Source organism: Mobula birostris, chromosome 24, assembly GCF_030028105.1.
Source record: "Mobula birostris isolate sMobBir1 chromosome 24, sMobBir1.hap1, whole genome shotgun sequence".
In the NCBI taxonomy this organism is placed as follows: Eukaryota; Metazoa; Chordata; class Chondrichthyes; order Myliobatiformes; family Myliobatidae; genus Mobula; species Mobula birostris.
The window spans coordinates 63,627,735-63,654,423 of NC_092393.1; the positions used below are offsets into that span (position 1 = coordinate 63,627,735).

Below are 26,689 nucleotides of genomic sequence, written 5' to 3' on the forward strand. Positions count from 1 at the left end.
TGCTGACAGAATATAGTATTAATGTAAAACTCTTGGCAGTGTGGAGGATCAGAGGGATCTTGGGGTCTGTGTCCACAAAACACTCAAAGCTGCTATGCAGGTTGACTCTGTGGTTAAGAAGGCATACGGTGCATTGGCCTTCATCAACTGTGGGCTTGAGTTTAGGAGCTGAGAGGTAATGTTGCAGCTATATAGGACCCTGGTCAGACCCCACTTGGAGTACTGTGGTCAGTTCTGATCACCTCACTACGGGAAGGATGTGGAAACTATAGAAAGGGTGCAGAAGAGATTTACAAGGATGTTGCCTGGATTGGGGAGCATGCCTTATGAGAATAGGTTGCGTGAACTCAGCCTCTTTTCCTTGGAGCGACGGAGGATGAGAGGTGACCTGATAGAGGTGTACAAGATGATGAGAGGCATTAATCACGTGGATAGTCAGAGGTTTTTTCCCAGGGCTGAAATGGCTAGCATGACAAGGCACAGTTTTAAGGTGCTTGGAAGTAGGTACAGAGGAGGTGTCAGAGGTAAGTTTTTTTTATGCAGATAGTGGTGAGTGCGTGGAATGGCTGCCGGTGACGGTGGTGGAGGTGGATACAATAGGGTCTTTTAAGAGACTCCTTGACAGGTACATTGAGCTTAGAAAAATAGAGGGCTAGGTAATTTCTAAAGTAAGGACATGTTCGGCACAGCATTGTGGGCCAAAGGGCCTGTATTGTGTTGTAGGTTTTCTATGTTTCTATAACATTCTGATGAATCAAGAAACTATCAAACTTTAAATTTACTCAAAGACTTGTCCTCCAAGCCATCAGTGGCAATGAATTCTACAAATTCACCACCCTCTGTCTCAGTATAAACTCCAACATGGGGAAATGTTGAGGCATTGTAGAAAGCACTTAGAAAAAATCAAGGACATTATGCAAAGTCAATGCAACTTTTCAAAGCAAAATCGTGCTTCACCAATTTCTAGAGCTCTTTGGAGAAATAACATGTCGTGGATAAAGGAGATCTGCTGGATATACTGTAGTTAGATTTCAGAAGAACTTTTTATGAGTTACCAAAGGCTACTGTCGAAAATAACAGTGTAGGAGAGAACATATTGGCACATTCGGAATACCAGCAGGCTAACATGAAATGGAAAGTGGGAAAGGTGCAAGTGAACAGTAAATATCAACAGGAGCAGTCCGTGGAAGTAAAACCCCAGCAGGAGCCGCTGCAGGGGAACGGTGAACACCGGCAGAATCTGCGGGAGGGGAACGGTGAACACCGGCAGAGGCTGCCGGAGGGGAACGGTGAGCACCGGCAGAGGCTGCCGGAGTGGAACGGTGAACACCGGCAGAGGCTGCCGGAGTGGAACGGTGAACACCGGCGGAATCTGCGGGAGGGGAACGGTGAACACCAGCAGAGGCTGCTGGAGTGGAACGGTGAACACCGGCAGAATCTGCGGGAGGGGAACGGTGAACACCGGCAGAATCTGCGGGAGGGGAACGGTGAACACCGGCAGAGGCTGCTGGAGTGGAACGGTGAACACCGGCAGAGGCTGCCGGAGTGGAACGGTGAACACCGGCGGAATCTGCGGGAGGGGAACGGTGAACACCGGCAGAATCTGCTGGAGTGGAACGGTGAACACCGGCAGAGGCTGCTGGAGTGGAACGGTGAACACCGGCAGAATCTGCGGGAGGGGAACGGTGAACACCGGCAGAATCTGCTGGAGTGGAACGGTGAACACCGGCAGAGGGTGCTGGAGTGGAACGGTGAACACCGGCAGAGGCTGCTGGAGTGGAACGGTGAACACCGGCAGAATCTGCTGGAGTGGAACGGTGAACACCGGCAGAATCTGCTGGAGTGGAACGGTGAACACCGGCAGAGGCTGCTGGAGTGGAACGGTGAACACCGGCAGAGGCTGCTGGAGTGGAACGGTGAACACTAGCATGAGCATTTGGAGGGATATGATAAACATCAGGAGAAACTGGACAGGAACGGTAACACTTGCAGAGGCTGCTGGAGGGGAACAGTGAACAAAAGGAGCAACTGGAGGGGAACGGTAAACACCAGGAGCAAATAGAAGGGAACCATAAGACCATCAGACAAGAGAAGAATTAGGCCATTTGGCCCATTGTCTGCTCCACCATTCAATCATGACTGATGATTACTCCCCCCTCCTCCTCAGCCCCACTCCCCAGCCCCTTAAATACACCCAACGTCCTGGCCTCCACAGCTGCATGTGGAAAAAAAAACTCCACTAATTCACCATCCTCTGCCTGCAAATTTATCTTTAGGGTGTTCTGCGCAAGGACTCCCAAGTCCTTTTGCAACTTAGATTTTTGGATTTCTTCCGTTTAAAAAATAGTCTGCACATTTATTTCTACTACCAAAGTGCATGACCATGCATTTTCCAGCATAGTATTTCATTTGCCAATTTCTTGCCCATTCTCCTAATCTGTCCAAGCCCTTCTGCATCCTACCTGTTTCCTCAACACTACCTGCCCCTCCACCAATCTTTGTATCATCTGCAAACTTAGCAACAAAGTCATCTATTCCATCATCTAAATCATTGATATACAGCATAAAAAGAGGTGGTCCCAACACCGACTCCTGCAGAACACCACTAGTCGCTGGCAGCCAACCAGACAAGGATCGTTTTATTCCCACTCGCTGCCTCCTACCGATCAGCCAATGCTCTAACCATGTTAGTAACATTGCAGTAATACCATGGGCCCTTATCTTGGTAAGCAGCCTCATGTGTGGCACCTTGTCAAATATACAACATCCACTGCACCCCTTTTATCTTTCCTACTTGTAATCTCCTCAAAGAATTCTAACACGTTCATCCGGCAAGATTTTCCCTTAAGGAAACCATGCAGACTCTGTCCTATCTTGTCCCGTGTCACCAAGTTCTCCATAACTTCATCCTTAACAATCGACTCCAACATCTTCCCAACCACTGAGGTCAGGCTAACTGGTCCATAATTTCCTTTCTGCTGCTTTCCTGCTTTCTCAGAGTGGAGTGACATCTGCAATTTTCCAGTCCTCTGGCACCATGCCAGAGTCCAATGATTTTTGAAAGATAATTATTAATGCCTCCACAATCTCTAACACAACCTCTTTCAGAATCCTAGGGTGCAGTTCATAAGGGTACTTATGTACCCTTAGATCTTTCAGCATATTGAGCACCTTCTCCCTTGTAATAGTAACTGCACTCACTTCTCTTCCCTCACACCCTTCAACATCTGACACACTGCTAGTGTCTTCCACAGTGAAGACTGATGCAAAATACTCATTTAGTTCATCTGCCATCTCCTTGTCCCCTGTTATTATTTCTCTGGCCTCATTTTCTAGTGATCCTGTATCCACTCTTATCTCTCTTATTTTCTTCTTACATACTTGAAAATGTTTTTACTATCCACTTTAATATTGCTTGCTAGCTTGTCTTCATATTTCATCTTTTGCCTCCTAATGATTCTTTTAGTTGCTCTCTGTAGGATCCTAATCCTCAGTATTCCCAGGAATTCTTGTGTTGTCGTATGCCCTTTCTTTTGCTTTTATATTAGCATTGACTTCCCTTGTCAGCAGCGGTTGAACTATTTTGCCATTTGAGTACGTCTTTGTTTTTGGAATTCAGCTATCCTGCACCTTCCTCATTTTTCCCAGAAATGCACATCATTGCTGCTCTGCTGACATCCCTGCCAGCAGCTCCTTCCAATGTACTTCGGCTAACTCCTCTCTCAAACCACTGTAATTTCCCTTACTCCACTGAAATACTGCTTCATCAGACTTATCCCTATCAAATTTCAAGTTGAACTCAGTGATCACTGCCTCCTAAGGGTTCTTTTAACTTAAGCCCCCTAATTGCCTCCAGTTCATTACATAACACCCAATCCAGTATAGTCGATCCCCTAGAAGGCTCAATGACAAACTGCTCTAGTAGGCATTCAACAAACCCTCTCTCTTGTGATCCATTTTCAAACTGATTTTCCTAATTGACCTACATGTTAAAATCTCCCATGACTACAATAACATCGCCCTTTTGACGCTCCTTTTCTATTTCCTGTTGTAATTTGTGATCAACATCACAGCTACTGTTGGGAGGCCTGCATGTAACTGCCTTCAGGGTTCTTTTACCCCTTGCAAGCTCTTAACTTGACCCATAAGGATTCAACATCTTCCGATCTTATGTTCTATTTTTCAACTGATTTGATGCCATTCTTTACCAGCAGAGCTAAAGCACCTCCTCTGCCTACCTTCATATCCCTCCAATACAACTTTGGCATTCAGCTCCCAACTACAACCATCCTTCAGCCATGATTTACTGATGGCCACGACATACCTGACAATTTGTAATAGTTCATCTAGATCATCCACCAGGACCGGACGAGATGTACCCCAGGCTATTGTGGGAGGCGAGGGAGGAGATTGCTGAGCCTCTGGCAATGATCTTTCCATCATCAATGGGGATGGGAGAGGTTCCAGAGGACTGGGGGGTTGTGGATGTTGTTCCCTTATTCAAGAAAGGGAGTAGGGAGAGCCTAGGAAATTATAGACCAGTGAGTCTTATTTCAGTGGTTGGTAAGTTAATGGAGAAGATCCTGAGAGGCAGGATTTATGAACATTTGGACAGGTATATTATGATCAGGAATAGTCAGCATGGCTTTGTGAAAGACAGGTCATGCCTTACGAGCCTGATTGAATTTTTTGAGGAAGTGACTAAACACATTGATGAAGGTAGAGCAGTAGATGTAGTGTATATGGATTTCAACAAGGCATTTGATAAGGTACGCCATGCAAGGCTTATTGAGAAAGTAAGGAGGCATGGAATCCAAGGGGATATTGCTTTGTTGATCCAGAATTGGCTTGCCCACAGAAGGCAAAGAGTGATGGTAGATGGGTCATATTCTGCATGGAGATCGGTCCTCAGTGGTGTGCCTCAGGGATCTGTTCTAGAAACATAGAAACTAGGTGCAGGAGTAGGCCATTCGGCCCTTCGAGCCTGCACCGCCATTCAGTATGATCATGGCTAATCGTCCAACTCAGAACCCTGTACCAGCCTTCCCTCCATACCCCCTGATCCCTTTAGCCACAAGGGCCATATCTAATTCCCTCTTAAATATAGCCAATGAACTGGCCTCAACTGTTTCCTGTAGCAGAGAATTCCACAGATTCACCACTTTCTGTGTGAAGAAGTTTTTCCTAATCTCGGTCCTAAAAGGCTTCCCCTTTATCCTCAAACTGTGACCCCTCGTTCTGGACTTCCCCAACATCGGGAAAAATCTTCCTGCATCTAGCCTATCCAATCCCTTTAGGATTTTATACATTTCAATAAGATGCCCCCTAGAATCTTCTAAATTCCAACGAGTATAAGCCTAGTTGATCCAGTCTTTCATCATATGAAAATCCTGCCATCCCAGGAATCAATCTGGTGAACCTTCTTTGTACTCCTTCTATGGCAAGGATGTCTTTCCTCAGATTCTGGGACCCCTTCTCTTCTTGACTTTTATAAATGACCTGGATGAGGAAGTGGAGGGATGGGTTAGTAAACTTGCTGATGACACAAAGGTTGAGGGTGTTGTGGATAGTGTGGAGGGCTGTCAGAGGTTACAACAGGACATTGGTAGGATGCAAAACAGGGCTGAGAAGTGGCAGATGGAGTTTAACCCAGATAAGTGTGAGGTGGTTCATCTTGGTAGGTCAAATATGATGGCAGAATATAGTATTAATGGTAAGACTCTTGACAGTGTGGAGGATCAGAGGGATCTTGGGGTCCGAGTCCATAGGACACTCAAAGCAGCTACGCAGGTTGACTCTGTGGTTAAGAAGGCATACGGTGCATTGGCCTTCATCAACTGTGGGATTGAGTTTAAGAGCCGGGAGGTAATGTTACAGCTATATAGGACCCTGGTCAGACCCCACTTGGAGTACTGTGCTCAGTTCTGGTCACCTCACTATAGGAAGCATGTGGAAACCATAGAAAGGGTGCAGAGGAGATTTACAAGGATGTTGCCTGGATTGGGGAGCATGCCTTATGAGAATAGGTTGAGTGAACTTGGCCTTTTCTCCTTGGAGCGATGGAAAATGAAAGGTGACTTGATAGAGGTGTATAAGATGATGAGAGGCATTGATTGTGTGGATAGTCAGAGGCTTTTTCCCAGGGCTGAAATGGCTAACACGAGACGGCACAGGTTTAAGGTGCTTGGAAGTAGGTACAGAGGAGATGTCAGGGGCAAGTTTTTTTTATGCAGCAAGCGGTGAGTGTGTGGAATGAGTTGCCGGCGACAGTGGCGGAGGCGGATACAATGGGGTCTTTTAAGAGATTCCTGGATAGGTACATGGAGCTTAGAAAAATAGAGAGCTATGGACAACCCTCGGTAACTTCTAAAGTAAGTACATGTTCGGCACAGCATTGTGGGCTGAAGGACCTGTATTGTGCTGTAGGTTTTCTATGTTTCTACTTTTCTGATACGCCATGCATTGAATATAATACTTTGTGTCCTGTATTTGCTACCCTTTTTGATTCTGCATCTCTAATACACTGATACTCACCTTGCTGGTTGCAATTATGTCCTATCATCTGTCTGCTCTTCCTGACAGTCTGACTGCATGCTATCTTTGCTTTGTTACCATCCGTTCTATCCTGAGACCCTTCAATCCGGTTCCCACCCCTCTGCCAAATTAGTTTAACCCTCCCCAACAGCTCTAACAAACCTTCCTGTGAGAATATTGGATGCCCTCAGGTTCAGGTGCAACCGTCACTTTTGGACAGGTCATACCTCCTCCAGAAGAGATCCCAATGATCCAAGAACCTGAAGCCCTGCCCCCTGTACCAGCTTCTCAGCCTCGCATTAATTTACCAAATCATCCTGTTTCTACCTTCACTGACGTATGGCACAGACAACAATGCAGAAATTACTACCCTGGAAGTCCTGCTCCTCCGCTTTCTGCCTAGCTCAGCACCTTTTTACATTTCCTTCCTCTATCACAGGTACTAATATGTACCAAGACATCTGGCTGCTCACCCTCCCTCCCCAGAATGTTGTGGACCCTGGCACTTGGGAGATAACATACCATTCAGGTGTCCCATTCATATCCACCGAATCTCCCGTCTGTTCCTCTGACTATCAAGTCCCCTATCACTACTGCTCCCCTCTTCTCCCTCTTTCCCTTCTGCACCACGGACCCACGCTCAGTGCCGGTAACCTGGTCTCCGTGGCATTCCCCTGGGAGGTCATCCCTCACAACAGTATCCAAAACGATATACTTATTATTCAAGGGAATTGCCACGGGGTGCTCTGCACTAACTGCCTTTTCACATTTCCATTCCTCCTGACAGTCACCCAGCTACACCAGCAGGGGCTGCGCGAGGTGGATGGTGAACACCAGCAGGGCCGGAAGGGAATGGTGAATACCAGCGTGACTAACTAGACTGGTATGGTGAACACCAGCAGGTGCTGGAGGGAAACAGTAATTACGAGCAGAGGCTGCTGGAGATGAATGGTGGACACCAGCAGAAGTAGGTGGAGAGGAGTAGAGAACATCAGCAGGAAGTGGTGGGATTTTCTGCTGGAAGTACCAAACATACTTACCAACTGTGTTTTTACACGCTGGGCAAATCCCACTGGTGCGATGCCATAAATACAGATCGCTAGCACAGTCACCACAATGTGAACAGAGGTGATCCAATAGGTAAAGTATGGCCTGGAGAATAAACAACTGTTAAATGGATAAGGGGCCCCAGTGACCGGGTGTGGGGGCTACAAACCGGAACAAGAACAGAGGAAAGAAAAGATAGTGAGGCTGAGAACGGGTGGACCAGAGAGATTGTAGCGCAGGGAGGGGGAGTAGACACCTGTGTGAGGGGAGGTGAGGGGAACGGAGTGTGGACAGACAGACAGAGTACTCTACTGTTCATGTGGAGCTGAAGGGTCAGTGAGGAGTGGAGTATCATTTACATACATCGAACTTTGACCGGGGCCAAACCAGACTGTAAATTTGGAGAGGACTTCAATCAGATCCATAGAAACCATAGAACCATAGAAACTACAGCACAGAAACAGGCCTTTTGGCTCTTCTTGGCTGTGTCAAACCATTTTCTGCCTAGTCCCACTGACCTGCACACGGACCATATCCCTCCGTACACCTCCCATCCATGTATCTGTCCAATTTATTCTTAAATGTTAAAAAAGAACCACCTCATCTGGCAGCTCATTCCATACTCCCACCACTCTCTGTGTGAAGAAGCCCCCCCTAATGTTCCCTTTAAACCTTTCCCCCCCTCACCCTTAACCCATGTCCTCTGGTTTCTTTCTCCCCTTGCCTCAGTGGAAAAAGCCTGCTTGCATTCACTCTATCAATACCCATCATAATTTTATATACCTCTATCAAATCTCCCCTCATTCTTCTATGCTCCAGGGAATAAAGTCCTAACCTATTCAACCTTTCTCTGTAACTGAGTTTCTCAAGTCCTGGTAACATCCTTGTAAACCTTCTCTGCAATCTTTCAACCATATTTGTATCCTTCCTGTAATTTGGTGACCAAAACTGAACACAATACTCCAGATTCGGCCTCACCAATGCCTTATACAACCTCATCATAACATTCCAGCTCTTATACTCAATACTTTGATTAATAAAGGCCAATATACCAAAAGCTCTCTTTACGACCCTATCTACCTGTGACGCCACTTTTAGGGAATTTTGTATCTGTATTCCCAGATCCCTCTGTTCTACTGCACTCCTCAGTGCCTTACCATTAACCCTGTATGTTCTACCTTGGTTTGTCCTTCCAACGTGCAATACCTCACACTTGTCTGTATTAAACTCCATCTGCCATTTTTCAGCCCATTTTTCCAGCTGGTCCAAGTCCCTCTGCAGGCTCTGAAAACCTTCCTCACTGTCTACTATACCTCCAATCTTCGTATCATCAGCAAATTTGCTGATCTAATTTACCACATTACCATCCAGATCATTGATATAGATGACAAATAACAATGGACCCAGCACTGATCCCTGTGGCACACCACTAGTCACAGGCCTCCACTCAGAGAAGCAATTCTCTACTATCACTCTTTGGCTTCTTCCATTGAACCAATGGCTAATCCAATTGACCACCTCTCCATGTATACCTAGCGACTGAATTTTCCTAACTAACCTCCCATGCGGGACCTTGTCAAAGGCCTTACTGAAGTCCATGTAGACAATATCCACTGCCTTCCCTCCATCCACTTTCCTGGTAACCTCCTCGAAAAACTCCAATAGATTGGTCAAACATGACCTACCATGCACAAAGCCGTGTTGACTCTCCCTAATAAGTCCCTGTCTATCCAAATGCTTGTAGATTCTGTCTCTTAGTACTCCCTCCAATAACTTACCTACTACCGATGTTAAACTTACCGGCCTATAATTTCCTGGATTACTTTTCAATCCTTTTTTAAACAACGGAACAACATGAGCCACTCTCCAATCCTCTGGTACCTCACCTGTAGACAGTGACATTTTAAATATTTCTGCCAGGGCCCCCGCAATTTCAACACTAGTCTCCTTCAAGGTCTGAGGAACACCCTGTCAGGTCCCGGGGATTTATCCACTTTAATTTTCCTCAAGACAGCAAGCAGCTCCTCCCTTTCAATCTGTACAGTTTCCATGATCTCACTACTTGATTCCCTTAATTCCATAGACTTTATGCCAGTTTCCTTAGTAAATACAGACGCAAAAAACCTATTTAAGATCTCCCCCATTTCCTTTGGCTCCGCACATAGCCGACCACACTGATCTTCAAGAGGACCAATTTTATCCCTTACAATCCTTTTGCTCTTAATATACCTGTAAAAGCTCTTTGGATTATCCTTCACTTTGACTGCCAAGGCAACCTCATGTCTTCTTTTAGCACTCCTGATTACTTTCTTAAGTATTTTCTTGCACTTCTTATACTCCTCAAGCACCTGGTTTACTCCCTGTTTCCTATACATTTCATACAACTCCCTCTTCTTCTTTATCAGAGTTGCAATATCCCTTGAGAACCAAGCTTCCTTATTCCTATTCACTTTGCCTTTAATCCTGACAGGAACATACAAACTCTGCACTCTCAAAATTTCTTTGAAGGCTTCCTACCTACCGATCACATCTTTGCCAGAGAACAACCTGTCCCAATCCATGCTTTTTAGATCCTTTCTCATTTCTTCAAATTTGGCCTTCTTCCAGTTCAGAACCTCAACCCTAGGACCAGATCTATCCTTGTCCATGATCAAATTGAAACTAATGGTGTATGATCACTGGAACCAAAGTGCTCCCCTACACAGACTTCTGTCACTTGCCCTAATTCGTTTCCTAACAGGAGATCCAATATTGCATCCCCTCTAGTTGGATCCCCTCAGTGCCCAAGGACTGAGCACTGCTTATCAAGCTATGAGCCTATGTATTGCAGTGAAGATTCAAGCATGGATAAAGCAGTGGCTGGTTAGCAGAAGGCAAAGAGTGGGAATAAAGGGAACCTTTTCTGGTTGGCTGCCGGACATTAGTGGTGTTCCACAAGGGTCTGTGTTGGGGCCTTATATGTCAACGATTTGTATGATGGGATTGATGGCTTTGTTGCAAAGTTTGGAGACAATATGAAGGTAGCTGGAAGGGCAGGTAGTTTTGAGGAAGTACAGAGGCTACAGGAGGACTTAGACAAATTAGGAGAATGGGCAAAGAAATGGCAGATGAAATATAGTGTTGGGAAATGTACAGTAATGCACTTTGGTAAAAGAAATAAAAGAGTAGAGTATTTTCTAAATGGAGAATGAGGATGAATTTCTTTAGACAGAGAGTGGTGAATCTGTGGAATTCTTTGCCACAGGCAGCTGTGGAGGCCAAGAGTTTACGTATATTTAAGGCAGTGGTCGATAGATTCCTGGTTGGTCAGGGCATGAAAGGATATAGGGAGAAGACTGTGAGGAAAATTGGATCAGCCACAGTGGGGTACAATGTACATACCTGTGTGTGTGGAGGTGACAGGTCGATGAGGAGTGGAGGCGACAGGTCGATGAGGAGTGGAGGTAACAGGTCGAAGGGGAGTGGAGGTGACAGGTCGATGAGGAGTGGGGTACAATGTGCATACCTGTGTGTGTGGAGGCGACAGATTGATCGGGAGTGGAGGTGACAGGTCGAAGGGGAGTGGAGGTGACAGGTCGAAGGGGAGTGGAGGTGACAGTTCGAAGGGGAGTGGGGTACAATGTACATACCTGTGTGTATGGAGGTGACAGGTCGACGGGGAGTGGGGTACAATGTACATACCTGTGTGCGTGGAGGTGACAGGTCGATGAGGAGTGGAGGTGACAGGTCGATGAGGAGTGGGGTACAATGTACATACCTGTGTGTGTGGAGGTGACAGGTCGATGAGGAGTGGGATACAATGTACATACCTGTGTGTGTGGAGGTGACAGGTCGATGAGGAGTGGGATACAATGTACATACCTGTGTGTGTGGAGGTGACAGGTCGACGGGGAGTGGAGGTGACAGGTCAATGGGGAGTGGGGTACAATGTACATACCTGTGTGTGTGGAGGCAACAGGTCGATGAGGAGTGGAGGTGACAGGTCGAAGGGGAGTGGGGTACAATGTACATACCTGTGTGTGTGGAGGCAACAGGTCGATGAGGAGTGGAGGTGACAGGTCGAAGAGGAGTGGGGTACAATGTACATACCTGTGTGTGTGGAGGCGACAGATTGATCGGGAGTGGAGGTGACAGGTCGATGGGGAGTGGAGGTGACAGGTCGATGAGGAGTGGGGTATAATGTACATACCTGTGTGTGTGGAGGTGACAGTTCGAAGGGGAGTGGGGTACAATGTACATACCTGTGTGTGTGGAGGCGACAGGTCGATGAGGAGTGGAGGTGACAGGTCGATGAGGAGTGGGGTATAATGTACATACCTGTGTGTGTGGAGGTGACAGTTCGAAGGGGAGTGGGGTACAATGTACATACCTGTGTGTGTGGAGGCGACAGGTCGATGAGGAGTGGAGGTGACAGGTCGATGAGGAGTGGAGGTGACAGGTCGATGAGGAGTGGGATACAATGTACATACCTGTGTGTGTGGAGGCGACAGATTGATCGGGAGTGGAGGTGACAGGTCGAAGGGGAGTGGAGGTGACAGTTCGAAGGGGAGTGGGGTACAATGTACATACCTGTGTGCGTGGAGGTGACAGGTCGATGAGGAGTGGGGTACAATGTACATACCTGTGTGCGTGGAGGTGACAGGTCGAAGGGGAGTGGGGTACAATATACATACCTGTGCGTGTGGAGGCAACAGGTCGATGAGGAGTGGAGGTGACAGGTCGAAGGGGAGTGGAGGTGACAGGTCGATGAGGAGTGGGGTACAATGTACATACCTGTGCGTGTGGAGGTGACAGGTCGAAGGGGAGTGGGATACAATGTACATACCTGTGCGTGTGGAGGCAACAGGTCGATGAGGAGTGGAGGTGACAGGTCGAAGAGGAGTGGAGGTGACAGGTCGAAGGGGAGTGGGGTACAATGTACATACCTGTGCGTGTGGAGGCAACAGGTCGATGAGGAGTGGAGGTGACAGGTCGAAGGGGAGTGGAGGTGACAGGTCGATGAGGAGTGGGGTACAATGTACATACCTGTGCGTGTGGAGGTGACAGGTCGAAGGGGAGTGGGATACAATGTACATACCTGTGCGTGTGGAGGCAACAGGTCGATGAGGAGTGGAGGTGACAGGTCAATGGGGAGTGGGGTACAATATACATACCTGTGCGTGTCAAGGTGACAGGTCGATGGGGAGTGGGGTACGATGTACATACCTGTGCGTGTGGAGGCGACAGATTGATCGGGAGTGGAGGTGACAGGTCGACGGGGAGTGGAGGTGACAGGTCGATGAGGAGTGGAGGTGACAGGTCGAAGGGGAGTGGGGTACAATGTACATACCTGTGTGTGTGGAGGTGACAGGTCGATGGGGAGTGGGGTACGATGTACATACCTGTGCGTGTGGAGGCGACAGATTGATCGGGAGTGGAGGTGACAGGTCGACGGGGAGTGGAGGTGACAGGTCGAAGGGGAGTGGAGGCGACAGGTCGAAGGGGAGTGGAGGTGACAGGTCGAAGGGGAGTGGAATACAATGTACATACCTGTGTGTGTGGAGGTGACAGGTCGATGAGGAGTGGGATACAATGTACATACCTGTGCGTGTGGAGGCGACAGGTCGAAGGGGAGTGGAGGTGACAGGTCGATGAGGAGTGGAGGTGACAGGTCGAAGGGGAGTGGAATACAATGTACATACCTGTGTGTGTGGAGGTGACAGGTCGATGAGGAGTGGAGGTGACAGGTCGATGAGGTGTGGGGTACAATGTACATACCTGTGTGTGTGGAGGTGACAGGTCGACGGGGAGTGGAGGTGCAGGTCAAAGGGGAGTGGAGGTGACAGGTCGATGAGGAGTGGAGGTGACAGGTCGACGGGGAGTGGGGTACAATGTACATACCTGTGCGTGTGGAGGCGACAGGTCGAAGGGGAGTGGAGGTGACAGGTCGATGAGGAGTGGAGGTGACAGGTCGAAGGGGAGTGGAATACAATGTACATACCTGTGTGTGTGGAGGTGACAGGTCGATGAGGAGTGGAGGTGACAGGTCGATGAGGTGTGGGGTACAATGTACATACCTGTGTGTGTGGAGGTGACAGGTCGACGGGGAGTGGAGGTGCAGGTCAAAGGGGAGTGGAGGTGACAGGTCGATGAGGAGTGGAGGTGACAGGTCGAAGGGGAGTGGGGTACAATGTACATACCTGTGCGTGTGGAGGCGACAGGTCGAAGGGGAGTGGAGGTGACAGGTCGAAGGGGAGTGGAGGTGACAGGTCGATGAGGAGTGGAGGTGACAGGTCGAAGGGGAGTGGGGTACAATGTACATACCTGTGCGTGTGGAGGCGACAGGTCGAAGGGGAGTGGAGGTGACAGGTCGAAGGGGAGTGGAGGTGACAGGTCGATGAGGAGTGGAGGTGACAGGTCGAAGGGGAGTGGGGTACAATGTACATACCTGTGTGTGTGGAGGTGAAAGATTGATCGGGAGTGGAGGTGACAGGTCGAAGGGGAGTGGAGGTGACAGGTCGAAGGGGAGTGGAGGCGACAGGTCGATGAGGAGTGGAGGTGACAGGTCGATGAGGAGTGGGGTACAATGTAAATACCTGTGTGTGTGGAGGTGACAGGTCGATGAGGAGTGGAGGTGACAGGTCGATGAGGAGTGGAGGTGACAGGTCGAAGGGGAGTGGAGGCGACAGGTCGAAGGGGAGTGGGGTACAATGTACATACCTGTGTGTGTGGAGGTGAAAGATTGATCGGGAGTGGAGGCGACAGGTCGATGAGGAGTGGAGGTGACAGGTCGATGAGGAGTGAAGGTGACAGGTCGAAGGGGAGTGGAGGTGACAGGTCGAAGGGGAGTGGGGTACAATGTACATACCTGTGTGTGTGGAGGTGAAAGATTGATCGGGAGTGGAGGTGACAGGTCGAAGGGGAGTGGAGGTGACAGGTCGAAGGGGAGTGGAGGTGACAGGTCGGAGGGGAGTGGAGGCGACAGGTCGAAGGGGAGTGGGGTACAATGTACATACCTGTGTGTGTGGAGGTGACAGGTCGATAAGGAGTGGAGGCGACAGGTCGGAGGGGAGTGGAGGTGACAGGTCGAAGGGGAGTGGAGGTGACAGGTCGACGGGGAGTGGAGGTGACAGGTCGAAGGGGAGAGGGATACAATGTACATACCTGTGCGTGTGGAGGTGACAGGTCGGAGGGGAGTGGAGGTGACAGGTCGATGGGGAGTGGAGGTGACAGGTCGATGAGGAGTGGAGGTGACAGGTCGAAGGGGAGTGGAGGTGACAGGTCGGAGGGGAGTGGAGGCGACAGGTCGATGAGGAGTGGAGGTGACAGGTCGAAGGGGAGTGGGGTACAATGTACATACCTGTGTGTGTGGAGGTGAAAGATTGATCGGGAGTGGAGGTGACAGGTCGGAGGGGAGTGGAGGCGACAGGTCGACGGGGAGTGGAGGTGACAGGTCGAAGGGGAGTGGAGGTGACAGGTCGAAGGGGAGTGGAGGTGACAGGTCGGAGGGGAGTGGAGGCGACAGGTCGATGAGGAGTGGAGGTGACAGGTCGATGGGGAGTGGAGGTGACAGGTTGAAGGGGAGTGGAGGTGACAGGTCGATGAGGAGTGGGGTACAATGTACATACCTGTGCGTGTCAAGGTGACAGGTCGATGAGGAGTGGAGGTGACAGGTCGAAGGGGAGTGGGGTACAATGTACATACCTGTGTGTGTGGAGGTGACAGGTCGAAGGGGAGTGGGGTACAATGTACATACCTGTGTGTGTGGAGGTGAAAGATTGATCGGGAGTGGAGGTGACAGGTCGACGGGGAGTGGAGGCGACAGGTCGACGGGGAGTGGAGGTGACAGGTCGAAGGGGAGTGGAGGTGACAGGTCGAAGGGGAGTGGAGGTGACAGGTCGGAGGGGAGTGGAGGCGACAGGTCGATGAGGAGTGGAGGCGACAGGTCGAAGGGGAGTGGGGTACAATGTACATACCTGTGTGTGTGGAGGTGAAAGATTGATCGGGAGTGGAGGTGACAGGTCGGAGGGGAGTGGAGGCGACAGGTCGACGGGGAGTGGAGGTGACAGGTCGAAGGGGAGTGGAGGTGACAGGTCGAAGGGGAGTGGAGGTGACAGGTCGGAGGGGAGTGGAGGCGACAGGTCGATGAGGAGTGGAGGTGACAGGTCGATGGGGAGTGGAGGTGACAGGTTGAAGGGGAGTGGAGGTGACAGGTCGATGAGGAGTGGGGTACAATGTACATACCTGTGCGTGTCAAGGTGACAGGTCGATGAGGAGTGGAGGTGACAGGTCGAAGGGGAGTGGGGTACAATGTACATACCTGTGTGTGTGGAGGTGACAGGTCGAAGGGGAGTGGGGTACAATGTACATACCTGTGTGTGTGGAGGTGACAGGTCGATGAGGAGTGGAGGCGACAGGTCGAAGGGGAGTGGAGGTAACAGGTCGAAGGGGAGTGGAGGTGACAGGTCGAAGGGGAGTGGGGTACAATGTACATACCTGTGTGTGTGGAGGTGACAGGTCGAAGGGGAGTGGGGTACAATGTACATACCTGTGCGTGTGGAGGTGACAGGTCGATGAGGAGTGGAGGCGACAGGTCGAAGGGGAGTGGAGGTAACAGGTCGAAGGGGAGTGGAGGTGACAGGTCGAAGGGGAGTGGGGTACAATGTACATACCTGTGTGTGTGGAGGTGACAGGTCGAAGGGGAGTGGGGTACAATGTACATACCTGTGCGTGTGGAGGTGCTGAAGTTTGTCACAGGTGCTGATACTCAGTGAGCGGCGGTACCGCCGGTTCAGCCACCTGCCCACAATCCCCAGTCCGTACTGACGTTTCTTCCTGTCAAACAGAGAGTGTCGAACCTGCGGTGTAATGTGTGTCCCCCGACCGTGGGTCTCAGCACTGGTTACACTAGGCAACCCCTCAGCACGTCTGACAGCAAATCAACAACAGACCTTGGTGTGAAGACTTGCAGACAGGTGAATATAGCATCACTGCACAGCTTGACAACAGCCACACACCCCGACCACACCCACACACGCACGCCCCGACAATACCCGCACACCCCGACCACAACAGCTGCACACCCCGACAACACCCACACACGCACGCCCCGACAATACCCGCACACCCCGACCACAACAGCTGCACACCCCGACAACACCCACACACGCACGCCCCGACAATACCCGTACACCCCGACCACAACAGCCGCATACCCCGACAACACCCGCACAACCCGACAATACCTGCACTGCCCAACAATACTCACACTCGCACACCCTGACACCACCTGCACATCCAGCTCCAATCCCTATGCACACCACTGTTCACAGGTCTGCAGTCTACTGCCACTCTCCGACTTCTCCCACAAAGCCAATGTCTAATACAATTTACTACCTCATCTTGAATGCTGAGCTACTGAACCTTCTTGACCAATCTCTCATGCAGAACCCTGTCAAATGCCTTGCTAAAATCCATGTAGACAACATCCACTGCTTTGCCTTTATCAACTTTCCTGGTAACTTCCTTGAAAAACACTAGAAGATTGGTTAGACATGACCCTTCATGCATGAAACCATGCTGACTATCCTTAAATCAGTCCATGTCTATCCAAATGTTCATATATCCAGTCCTTTAGAATACCTTTCAATAAGTTTCCCACTACTGATGGCAGGCTCACCAGCCTATAATTTCTTGGTTTATTTTTAGAACCTTTCTTGAACAGCAAAACAACATTGGCTGTCCTCCAATCCTCTGGCATCTCACCTGTCACAAGAGATGAACTTGAATATCTCTGCTATGACCCCCAGAAATTCCTGCACTTGCCTCCTGCAGAGTCTGAGGGAATACCTTGCCAGACCCTGGGGATTTATTCACCCTAATTTGCCTCAAGACAGCAAACACCTCCTCCTCTGTAATCTGTAGCGAGTTCATGAAGTTGATGAAAGGTCTCAGCCCGAAACGTTGATTGTTTACTCTATTCTGTAGATGCTGTCTGGCCTGCTGAGTTCCTCCAGTATTTTGTGCGTATTGCTTGGATTTCCAGCATCTGCAGATTTTCTTGTGCTTGTGGTTCCCTAAACCTGTTATCTTCACCTTTTATTCTGACAGGCACATACAAGCTTTGTACTTGCAAAATTTCACTTTAGAGGCATCACACTTTCCAGGTACACCTTTGCAAGAAAACAGCCTGTCCCAATCCACACTTGCCGGATCCTTTCTGATACCATCAAAATTGGCCTTTATCCAATTTAGAATCTCAACCCATGGACCAGACCTATCTTTTTACATATTTACTTTGAAACTAATGGCATTCTGATCACTAACTGCAAAGTGTTCCTCTACACAAACGTCTGTCATCTGCCGTCTCATTCCCTGACAGCACAACAAGAAACGCACACTCTCTCTCATTGGGACTTCTACGTACTGATTAAGAAAATTTTTCTGAACATATTTAAGAAACTCTGTCCCATCTAGTTTTTTAACAAATCGGAGGTCCCAGTCAATATGTGGAAAGTTAAAATCACCTACTATAACATTATGTTTCTTTGCAACAGTCTATGATCTCTGTAAATTTTTTCCTCTAAATATCTTGGACTGTTGAGTGGTCTATAATGTAGCCCCATTAACATGGTCATACTTTTCTTATTACTCAGTTCCACCCATAACACCTCACTAGAAGAGACCCGACGTAGACTAGAAGACTGCTTCGCTGAGCACCTATGTTCCGACCGCCAGAAAAGCGGGATCTCTATATGGCCACCCATTTTAATTTCACTTCCCAATCCCATTCAGACATGAGAAATCCATGACCTCCTCCACTGTCGCGATGAAGCTACACTCAGGTTGGAGAACCAACACCTTATATTCCGTCTGGGCAGCCTCCAATCTGATGGCATGAACATCAATTTCTAGAACTTCTGGAATGCCTCCCTTCAATATTCGCCATTCCCATTTCCCTCTCACCTTCGAGTTGCTGGTGAACGCAGCAGGCCAGGCAGCATCTCTAGGAAGAGGTACAGTCGACGTTTTAGTCCTGACGAAGGGTCTCGGCCTGAAACGTCGACTGTACCTCTTCCTAGAGATGCTGCCTGGCCTGCTGCGTTCACCAGCAACTTTGGTGTGTATTGCTTGAATTTCCAGCATCTGCAGAATTCCTGTTGTTTCCCTCTCACCTTCTCTCCTTACCTGCCCATCACCTCTCTCTGGTGCTCCTCCCACTTTTCTTTCTTCCACGGCCTTCTGTCCTCTCCTATCTGTTCCCCCCATCCGTACTCCATCCGTACTGCAGACGCTGAGTGAGTTTTCCTCCATCCCCATCCTTTCACACACTCCCGGATAAGAAACAGAGGAAAGTTTCCTGAACACCGTCCCACTACACACTCCTGAGGTCAGTCACAGTATGAAGCTCCTTCCAACACCATCCCATCACACACTCTCAGGGTCAAACCCAGAGTGAATCTCCCTCCACACTGTCCCATCACGCACTCCTGGGGTCAGACACAGAGTGAAGCTCCCTCTACACCGTCCCATCACACACCTCTGGGGTCAGACACAGGGGAAAGCTCTCTCCACACCATCCCATCACACACTGCCGGGATCAGACAGAGTGATTCTCCATCCACACCATCCCATCACAGAGTCGTGCCTTCAGAAACAGAAAATCTCTCCCCACAATGTCACATCACACACTATCGGAGTCAGACAGAGAGTGAAGCTCCCTTCACACTATCCCATCACACACTCTGGAAATCAGACACAGAGGAAAGCTCCCTCCACATGGTCCCCTCACAAAATCCTGGGATCAGACAGAGACATATGGACACACACTGACTGTCTGCCCTCTCCCATTGGGAGGCTCAAGACCACAGCAGAGACCCAGTGTTTCCTGTTACCCCAGGAAATGCGACTGTTGGCTCTGCGCTTCAGGACTCTGCAGGGATTCCTGTATGCCAAGCACCATCACAGGTGGTATGTGTTGGCAACATACTTTGTCCAGAGGGGCTACTGTCTTCATGATGAGATGCAGCTGCCTCCGGTGGGTGTCAGCGGTGCTGCTTTGCGGAGTCTGCCCGGCCTCTATCAGGACTTTCTGAGAGTCTGGAGCACGGTGCCCTGTTCTGGCAGAGGGCGGAGTTCTGGGCCACCCCTGCCCTACCTCAGTGCATGTCCGTGCAGCTCAGGTGTGTGGAGCTACTCAGCTGGGCTCACATCCACACCGCCGGAGCTGTTTGTCGGGCCCAGGCCCCAGCCCCGCAATCTTATCCGAGAGCCGAGCCAGCACAATTTGAGCCGTCTCTCCTCGACACCCACAATCCCATTCAGGGATGCAAGTAGGAGATATCAGTATAGGCTGCTGCTCCACACCCTCCACTTCCTAGCCCTTGTCCATTGTCCCAACATGCCATGGCGGTCAGTCTTTCCACCTGGAGGTGAGGGAGGTCCCCAGTGGAAATCCCTTTACGAAGGGGTTCTTCCCATGGATCTGGGGTGGAGGCTGCTGCATAGAGCGGTGCCCTGTAACAAGTTCTTTAGTTTGTACAGGGATCTTCCAGCTGTATGTCACTTCTGTGGGCTGGAGGAGACCGTGTACCACACGTACATAGAGTATGTGAGGCTGCAGCCCGTTTTTGCGTATCTGCGTGGGCTGCTTCTCACCTTCTGGTTGCATTTTAGCCCCACACTATTTATATGTGGTCATCCAGTTAGTGGGGGGGGGGGAATGAAAAGGGATGAGGATGTCCTTGTCAACTTGCTCCTGGGGCTGGCGAAAACAGCTATCCGTGGGTACTGGAAATGGGTGGTGGAGGGATCTGCCCAGGCAGACTGTCCGACAATGTTTAGGGGGAATGTTTGTGCCCGGCTAATCATTGAGAGTGAGCATGCACAGTCCGTGGTCGCCATAGAGGCGTTCTGGAACCGTTGGGCTCCGCGGAGGATTAGCACCATCATTGACAGAGATGGAAACGTTTTAGTTTATTGTTGTTTGTCTAGTAGTAGTGTAGTAATTGTGTTAGTTTGTATATATTGTAGCACTGAATTTGTAATAAAGATATTTTGTAAAAAATAGGTCAGACAGAGTGATCCTCCCTCCACATCGTCCTATCACACAAAAACGGCTACCCGTGGGTCTGCAGCTGATCCCAAGATCAGACGCAGAATGACACTCCCCTAACACACTCTTAGGGTCAGACACAGAGTGAAGCTCCCTTCTCACTGTCCCATCACACACTCTCAGGGTCAGACATAAAGTGACGTTCCCACTACACTGTCCCATCACACACTTCCGGGGGCAGACACAGAGTGACCCTCCCTCCACACCGTCCCATCACACAGTCTTGGAGTCAGAAACAGAGGAAAATTCCCTCCACATTGTCCTGTCATACACTCCTGGGGTCAGACAGAGTGATCCCTCCTCACCATCCCATCACACACCTTTGGGACAGAGAACAGATGTGATTCTGAAGCCTGTGTCTATTCACTTGGGGCCGAGCCAGGTGACTGCTCGCACCCCTCATCATGACTACCAATCAGTGCCTTACTTGGTTGCCGGGAGTGTTGGTGACTGGAACTCCTTCTCACAGTACGCTGAAGGCAGTGGTGAATCAAACACGTCATCTGGGGTCGACAAAATTTCATCTGGATGCCCCGCCTGTGATTAGAATCAGAGACATTGTCATACCCTGGCTGTCCCATTCCCCTCAGCTCCAGCTCAGACATGACAGAGGTTCTTGCCTTTGTAAAGAAGGAATATTCCAGAGGATCCACGCCACCAATTGCTTCTTCTTCCAAGTTACTGGGGTAGGCAAAGCTTCTTCTGACTCTGCTTCTAGAACTCTCTAGCAAAGGTTGTCCCTGTGATAGATATGAGCACAAGTGATTAGTAATTAGTAATTATCTTTCAAGAATCACTAGATTCTGGAATGGTTCTGGAAGCACTGGAAAATTGCAAATGTCAGTCCACTCTTCAAGAAGGGAGGGAGGCAGAAGAAAGGAAACATATATGCCTATATCTTAGTGGATGGGAAGATGTTGGAGTCCATTATTAAGGATGAGGTTTTGGGGTAATTGGAGGCAAATGATAACTTTGGCTGTAGTCTGTATGGTTTCCTCAAGGGAAAATCTTACCTGACAAATATATTAGAATCCTTTGAGGAAATACAGGCAGGGTAGACAAAGGAGATCAGTGGATGCTATTTACTCGGATTTTCAGTAGGCCTTTGACAAGGTGTCACACATGAGACTGCTTAACAGAGATGATGATATTGTTATCATCAGATCCTCAAAGGCTGTGCTGAACTGCTGGCTAGTGTGTTTACGGATAGTTTTAATCTCTCCCTCTCCCAGTGTGTAGTGCCCTCCTGTTTCAAATCATCCATCATTGTCACTGTACGTCATTGTAGCATGCATGAACGATTGGTGCTCTGTCGCACTCACCTCAGTTATAAGCAAATGCTTTGAGAGGCTAGTTAAATACTACATCTAAAGCAGTGGTCCCCAACCACCGGGCCACAAAGCATGTGTTACAGGGCAGCAAGGGAACGATGAGTCAGCTATACCTTTCCTCATTCCCTGCCACGCCCACGGTTGAACTTGAATGCACACGAGGTCATCAGTTGGTCATTAACTTGCAACTACTCGATGAGTAAAAAACAAACGTCACTTGAGAGTTTCTTTGGAAGAGGTGGTAGGGGACATAAAAGGCCAAACGATGATGATAACGCAGAGACAGCTGAAGCCGAGACTGCAAAAAAAGGAAAGCTTCCTTCAACAGAAAATACGACAAGTCGTACATAAAATATGGCTTTATTGCGACTGGTGACTCACACGCTCCAAGCCCCCTGTGTGTGATATGCGGAGACAAATCGTCTAATGAGGCAATGAAGCCGTCAAAACCGCTTCGGAACCTTGAGTCCAAGCACCCTGCACCTAAAGACAAACCTGTCGAGTTTTTTTGAGCAGAAAAAACATGAGCAAGCGGGACAGAAGCAAGTGCTGAGAGCCACCACCTCCAGAAATGCTGCTCTGACAGCGTCGTACTTAGTGGCTAGCTGTACTGCAAAGGCTAAGAAGCCTTTCACTGTTGGTGAAGAATTGATTCTGCCTACTGCCAAGGACATGTGCCGTTGGGAGAAGCTGCAGCTAACAAGATGGCACAGGTTTCTCTTTCAGCTACCACAGTTTCAAGGAGAATCGCTGACATAGCGGAGGACATCGAAGCACAGCTGTTGGAATGGCTTAACGAGTCTGGTTTCACTACCAAAAAATGTCACCTGACCTTAACAGCGTATTGAGTGACGTTGTTGAAGTTATCAATCACATCAAAGAAAGAGCCCTGTTTGAGCAGCTTTGCGAGGAAATGGATGCAGAGCACAAACGCCTTCTCTTACACACTGAAGTCAGGTGGCTATCAAGGGGGAGAGCCCTGGCCAGGTTTTTTGAGTTAAGAGAACAGCTACAGAGATTTCTTTCAGGAAAAAAGTCACCACTGGCAGCACACTTCAGTGACGAGGAGTGGATAGCAAAACTCGCTTATCTGTGTGACATCTTCAACCTGCTCAATGAACTCAATTGTCACTTCAGGGGAGAATGACAACTGTCTTCAAGTGTGATAAAGTGTGCTTTCACAGCCAAACTGGAACTGTGAGGACGGCGAGTGGACAGGGGCATATTTGACATGTTCCCAACCGCAAACGACCCAAGACGTGCAAAGGAATGGGTCCGTGACCCATTTGTGAATGTCCCCGGTGAATCATCCATGTCAGCGCGGGAAGAAGATCAACTCCTCGAGCTTGCAAATGACGGTGGGCTGAAAAGTATGTTTGACATAACATTTCTGCCAGCATTCTGGATCAAAGTCAAGGCTGAATATCCTGAGATACCCACGAAAGCACTGAAAACGTTGCTTTCATTTCCAACATCATATCTCTGCGAAGTGGACTTTTCTGCAATGAACGCAATGAAAACTAAATTGCGGAGTAGACTGGACCTAAGGAACCCCTTTATGACTTATAATTGACTTATCACTATATTTATGCAAGGAAAATATGCGCTGTGTGTTTAATATTAAATTTGTTAGATAAACCCTTTTAGAAATGAAATTGAGTGTATTAGCCACTGATAAGTGACTTATAGTTGACTTATCACCTATATTCCGGTATTGAGTAACCCGTCCCACCCCGCCACCCCGGTCGGCCGGTCCGCAGGAATATTGTCACTATTAAACCGGTCTCTGGTGCAAAAAACGGTTGGGGACCCCTGATCTAAAGCATGCTACCACCCACACTGGACCCACACTTTTACTTTGATATTATTTGCTAGCTTCTTTCATATTTAATCTTCCCACTAATTTGTGCTTTGTTGCATGCCCTTTCTTTTGCTTTTACAATAGTTTTGACTTCCCTTGTCAGCCACAGTTGTACTATTTTACATTTTGAGTATTTCTTCATTTTTGGAATACACATGTCCTGCACCTTCCTTATTTTTCCCAGAAACACACACCATTGCTGCTGTGCTGACAACTCTGCCAGCAGCTCCTTCCAATTTACTTTGGCCAACTCCTCTCTCGTACCACTGTAAATTCCCTCACTCCACTGAAATACTGCTACGTCAGACTTTACTTTCTCCCTAACAAATTTCAAGTTGAGTTCAATCATATTATGATCACTGGTTCCCAAGGGTTCTTCTACCTTAAGCTCCCTAATCGCTTCTGGTTCATTACACAACACCCAATCCAGTACAGCTGATCCCCAACTAGGCTCACCAACAAACTGCTCTAAAAAGCTATCTTGTAGGCATTCAACAAACTCACTCTCTTGAGATCCATCACCAACCTGATTTTCCCAATCCACCTGTATATTAAAATCTCCCATGACTACCATAACATTGTCCTTTTGACTCGCCTTTTCTATTTCCTACTGTAACCTGTGGCCCACCTCCCAGCCACTGTTGGGAGACCTGTATATAATTGCCATCAATGTCCTTTTACCCTTGCAATTTCTTAACTCAACCACAAGGATTCAACATCTTCCGATCCTATGTCACACCTTTCCACTGATTCGATGCCATTCTTTACCAGTAAAGCCACACCAACACCCTCTGCCTACCTTCCTATCCCTCCGATATAGCATGTAATCTTGGACATTCCCAGCTACAACCATCCTTCAGCCACTGTTCAGTGATGGCCACAACATCATACCTGACAATCTGCAACATTGCAACATCATGAAGATCCAACGAGGCTGATCCCGTCTGACCTCTGATCAGATGACCCTTGATCTCCTGCACTTTGCCTACCAGGAGCACATTAGAGTTGATGATGCTGTCATCTAACTGCTGAACAGACCCATTTGGATAAACAGGGCAGCACTGTGAGGATCATGTTTTTTTTGATTGCTCAAGTGCCTTCAATTCCATACAGCCCTCATTGCTGGGAAAAGCTCCATTCAATGCAGGTTGGCACACCCATTGTATCCTGGAAAATTGTCTACCTGGCTGGCAGACCACAGTTTGTGTGCCTTCAGAGCTGTGTGTCAGACATGGCAATAAGCAGCACTGGAGCCCCATACAGGACTGTATTAGCTCCCTTCCTGTTAACCTGTATATCTCAGACTTTAGATACAACAGTCATGTCAACTGTAGAAATTCTCTGATGACTCAGCAATAGTTGGGTGTATAGAGGGAGGATGGAGGATGAATATATGACCCTGGTGGGGAACTTTCAAATGGTGCAAGCTGAATCATCTGCAGCTTAACATCAGTAAGATAACGGAGATGGTGATGGACTTTGGGAAGACTAAGCTTGCACTGCTCCCTGTGACTATTGACGGTGAGGACGTGGATGTGGTGAGGACCTGCAAGTATCTGGGGATGCACCTGGATGACAGACTTGAGTGAGCACCAACACAGAGGCTGTGTACAAGAAGGCCCAGAGTCACATCTACTTCCTGAGGAGACTGAGGTCCTTTGGAGTACGCATGCATCACCTTCACGTGTTCTACCAGTCTGTTGTCACCGCTACAATCTTGTATGCGATGGTGTGCTGGGGCAATGGCATCAACATGGTTAATGCCAACAGACTCAATAAGCTGATTAGAAAGACTGGCTCTGTTACAGGAGTCAAACTGGACACATTGGAGGTTATGGTAGAACAAGGGACTCTACGGAAAATCCGGAAAATCCTGGACAATGTTTCCCACCCTCTGCATGGCACCTTGGCTAAACAGAGGAGCCACTTTTAGTAATAGACTAATACAAATGTGCTGCTCCAAAAAGCACTATGAAGTCATTCTTACCCTCGGCCATTAGGTTCTATAATGAGTCAACCTATAGCCAATGACCCCCTCCTGTTAGACTGTTTGAGGTAACTTTTTTTTTTATTCTTTCTTACTTCTCTTCTGATACTTGTATATCTGTGCACTTGTAATGACCCTGTAACACTGCAATTTCTTTTAGAGTCAATAAGGTATCTATCTATCTATCTGATCAATCTCTGTCTCGGAGGCTGATGTTAGGCTGTCTCTAAAGAGGGTGAACTGCAAGGCGGAAAGACCCTGGTAAGGCTCTGAAAACCTGTGCCAACCAATTGGCGAGAGTATTCAAGAACATTTTCAACCTCTCACTGCTACAGGTGGATGTTCCACTTGCTTCAAAAAGGCAACAATTATACCAGTGCCTGAGAAGAATAATGTGAGATGCCTTAATGACTGTCACCCAGTAGCACTCACATCTACTGTGATGAAATGCTTTGAGAGGTTGGTCATGACTAGACTGAACTCCTGCATCAGCAAGGACCTGGACCCACTGCAATTTGCCTATCACCACAACAGGTCAATGGCAGATGCAATCTCCACGGCCTTAGACCACCTGGAGAATACAAACACCTATGTCAGGATGCCATTCATCGACTATAGCTCAGAATTTAACACCATCGTTTCCACAATCCTGATTGATAAGTTACAGAACCAGGGTCTCTGTACCTCTCTCTGCAACTGGATCCTCGACTTCCTAACCGGAAGACCACAATCTGTGTGGATTGATGATAATATCCCCTCCTTGCTGACAATCAACACTGGTGCACCTCAGGGGTGTGTGCTTAGCCCACTGCTCTACTTTTTCTATCCCCATGACT

General features: G+C 48.6%; 1 protein-coding gene across 2 annotated transcripts in view; it reads right to left on the reverse strand.

Annotated features, from left to right (window-relative positions):
* LOC140187198 (inactive rhomboid protein 2-like) overlaps positions 1-26,689 on the reverse strand; it is an 85,769-nt gene that overhangs the window by 41,019 nt on the left and 18,061 nt on the right. For both annotated transcript variants that reach the window (XM_072242263.1, XM_072242262.1), the window contains exons 5-8: positions 21,295-21,414; positions 21,102-21,211; positions 16,285-16,488; positions 7,575-7,686 (exon numbers count right to left, since the gene is read on the reverse strand). In XM_072242263.1, coding sequence (XP_072098364.1) covers positions 7,575-7,686; positions 16,285-16,488; positions 21,102-21,211; positions 21,295-21,414 — 546 coding nt within the window. The remainder of the gene's footprint in view (positions 1-7,574; positions 7,687-16,284; positions 16,489-21,101; positions 21,212-21,294; positions 21,415-26,689) is intronic.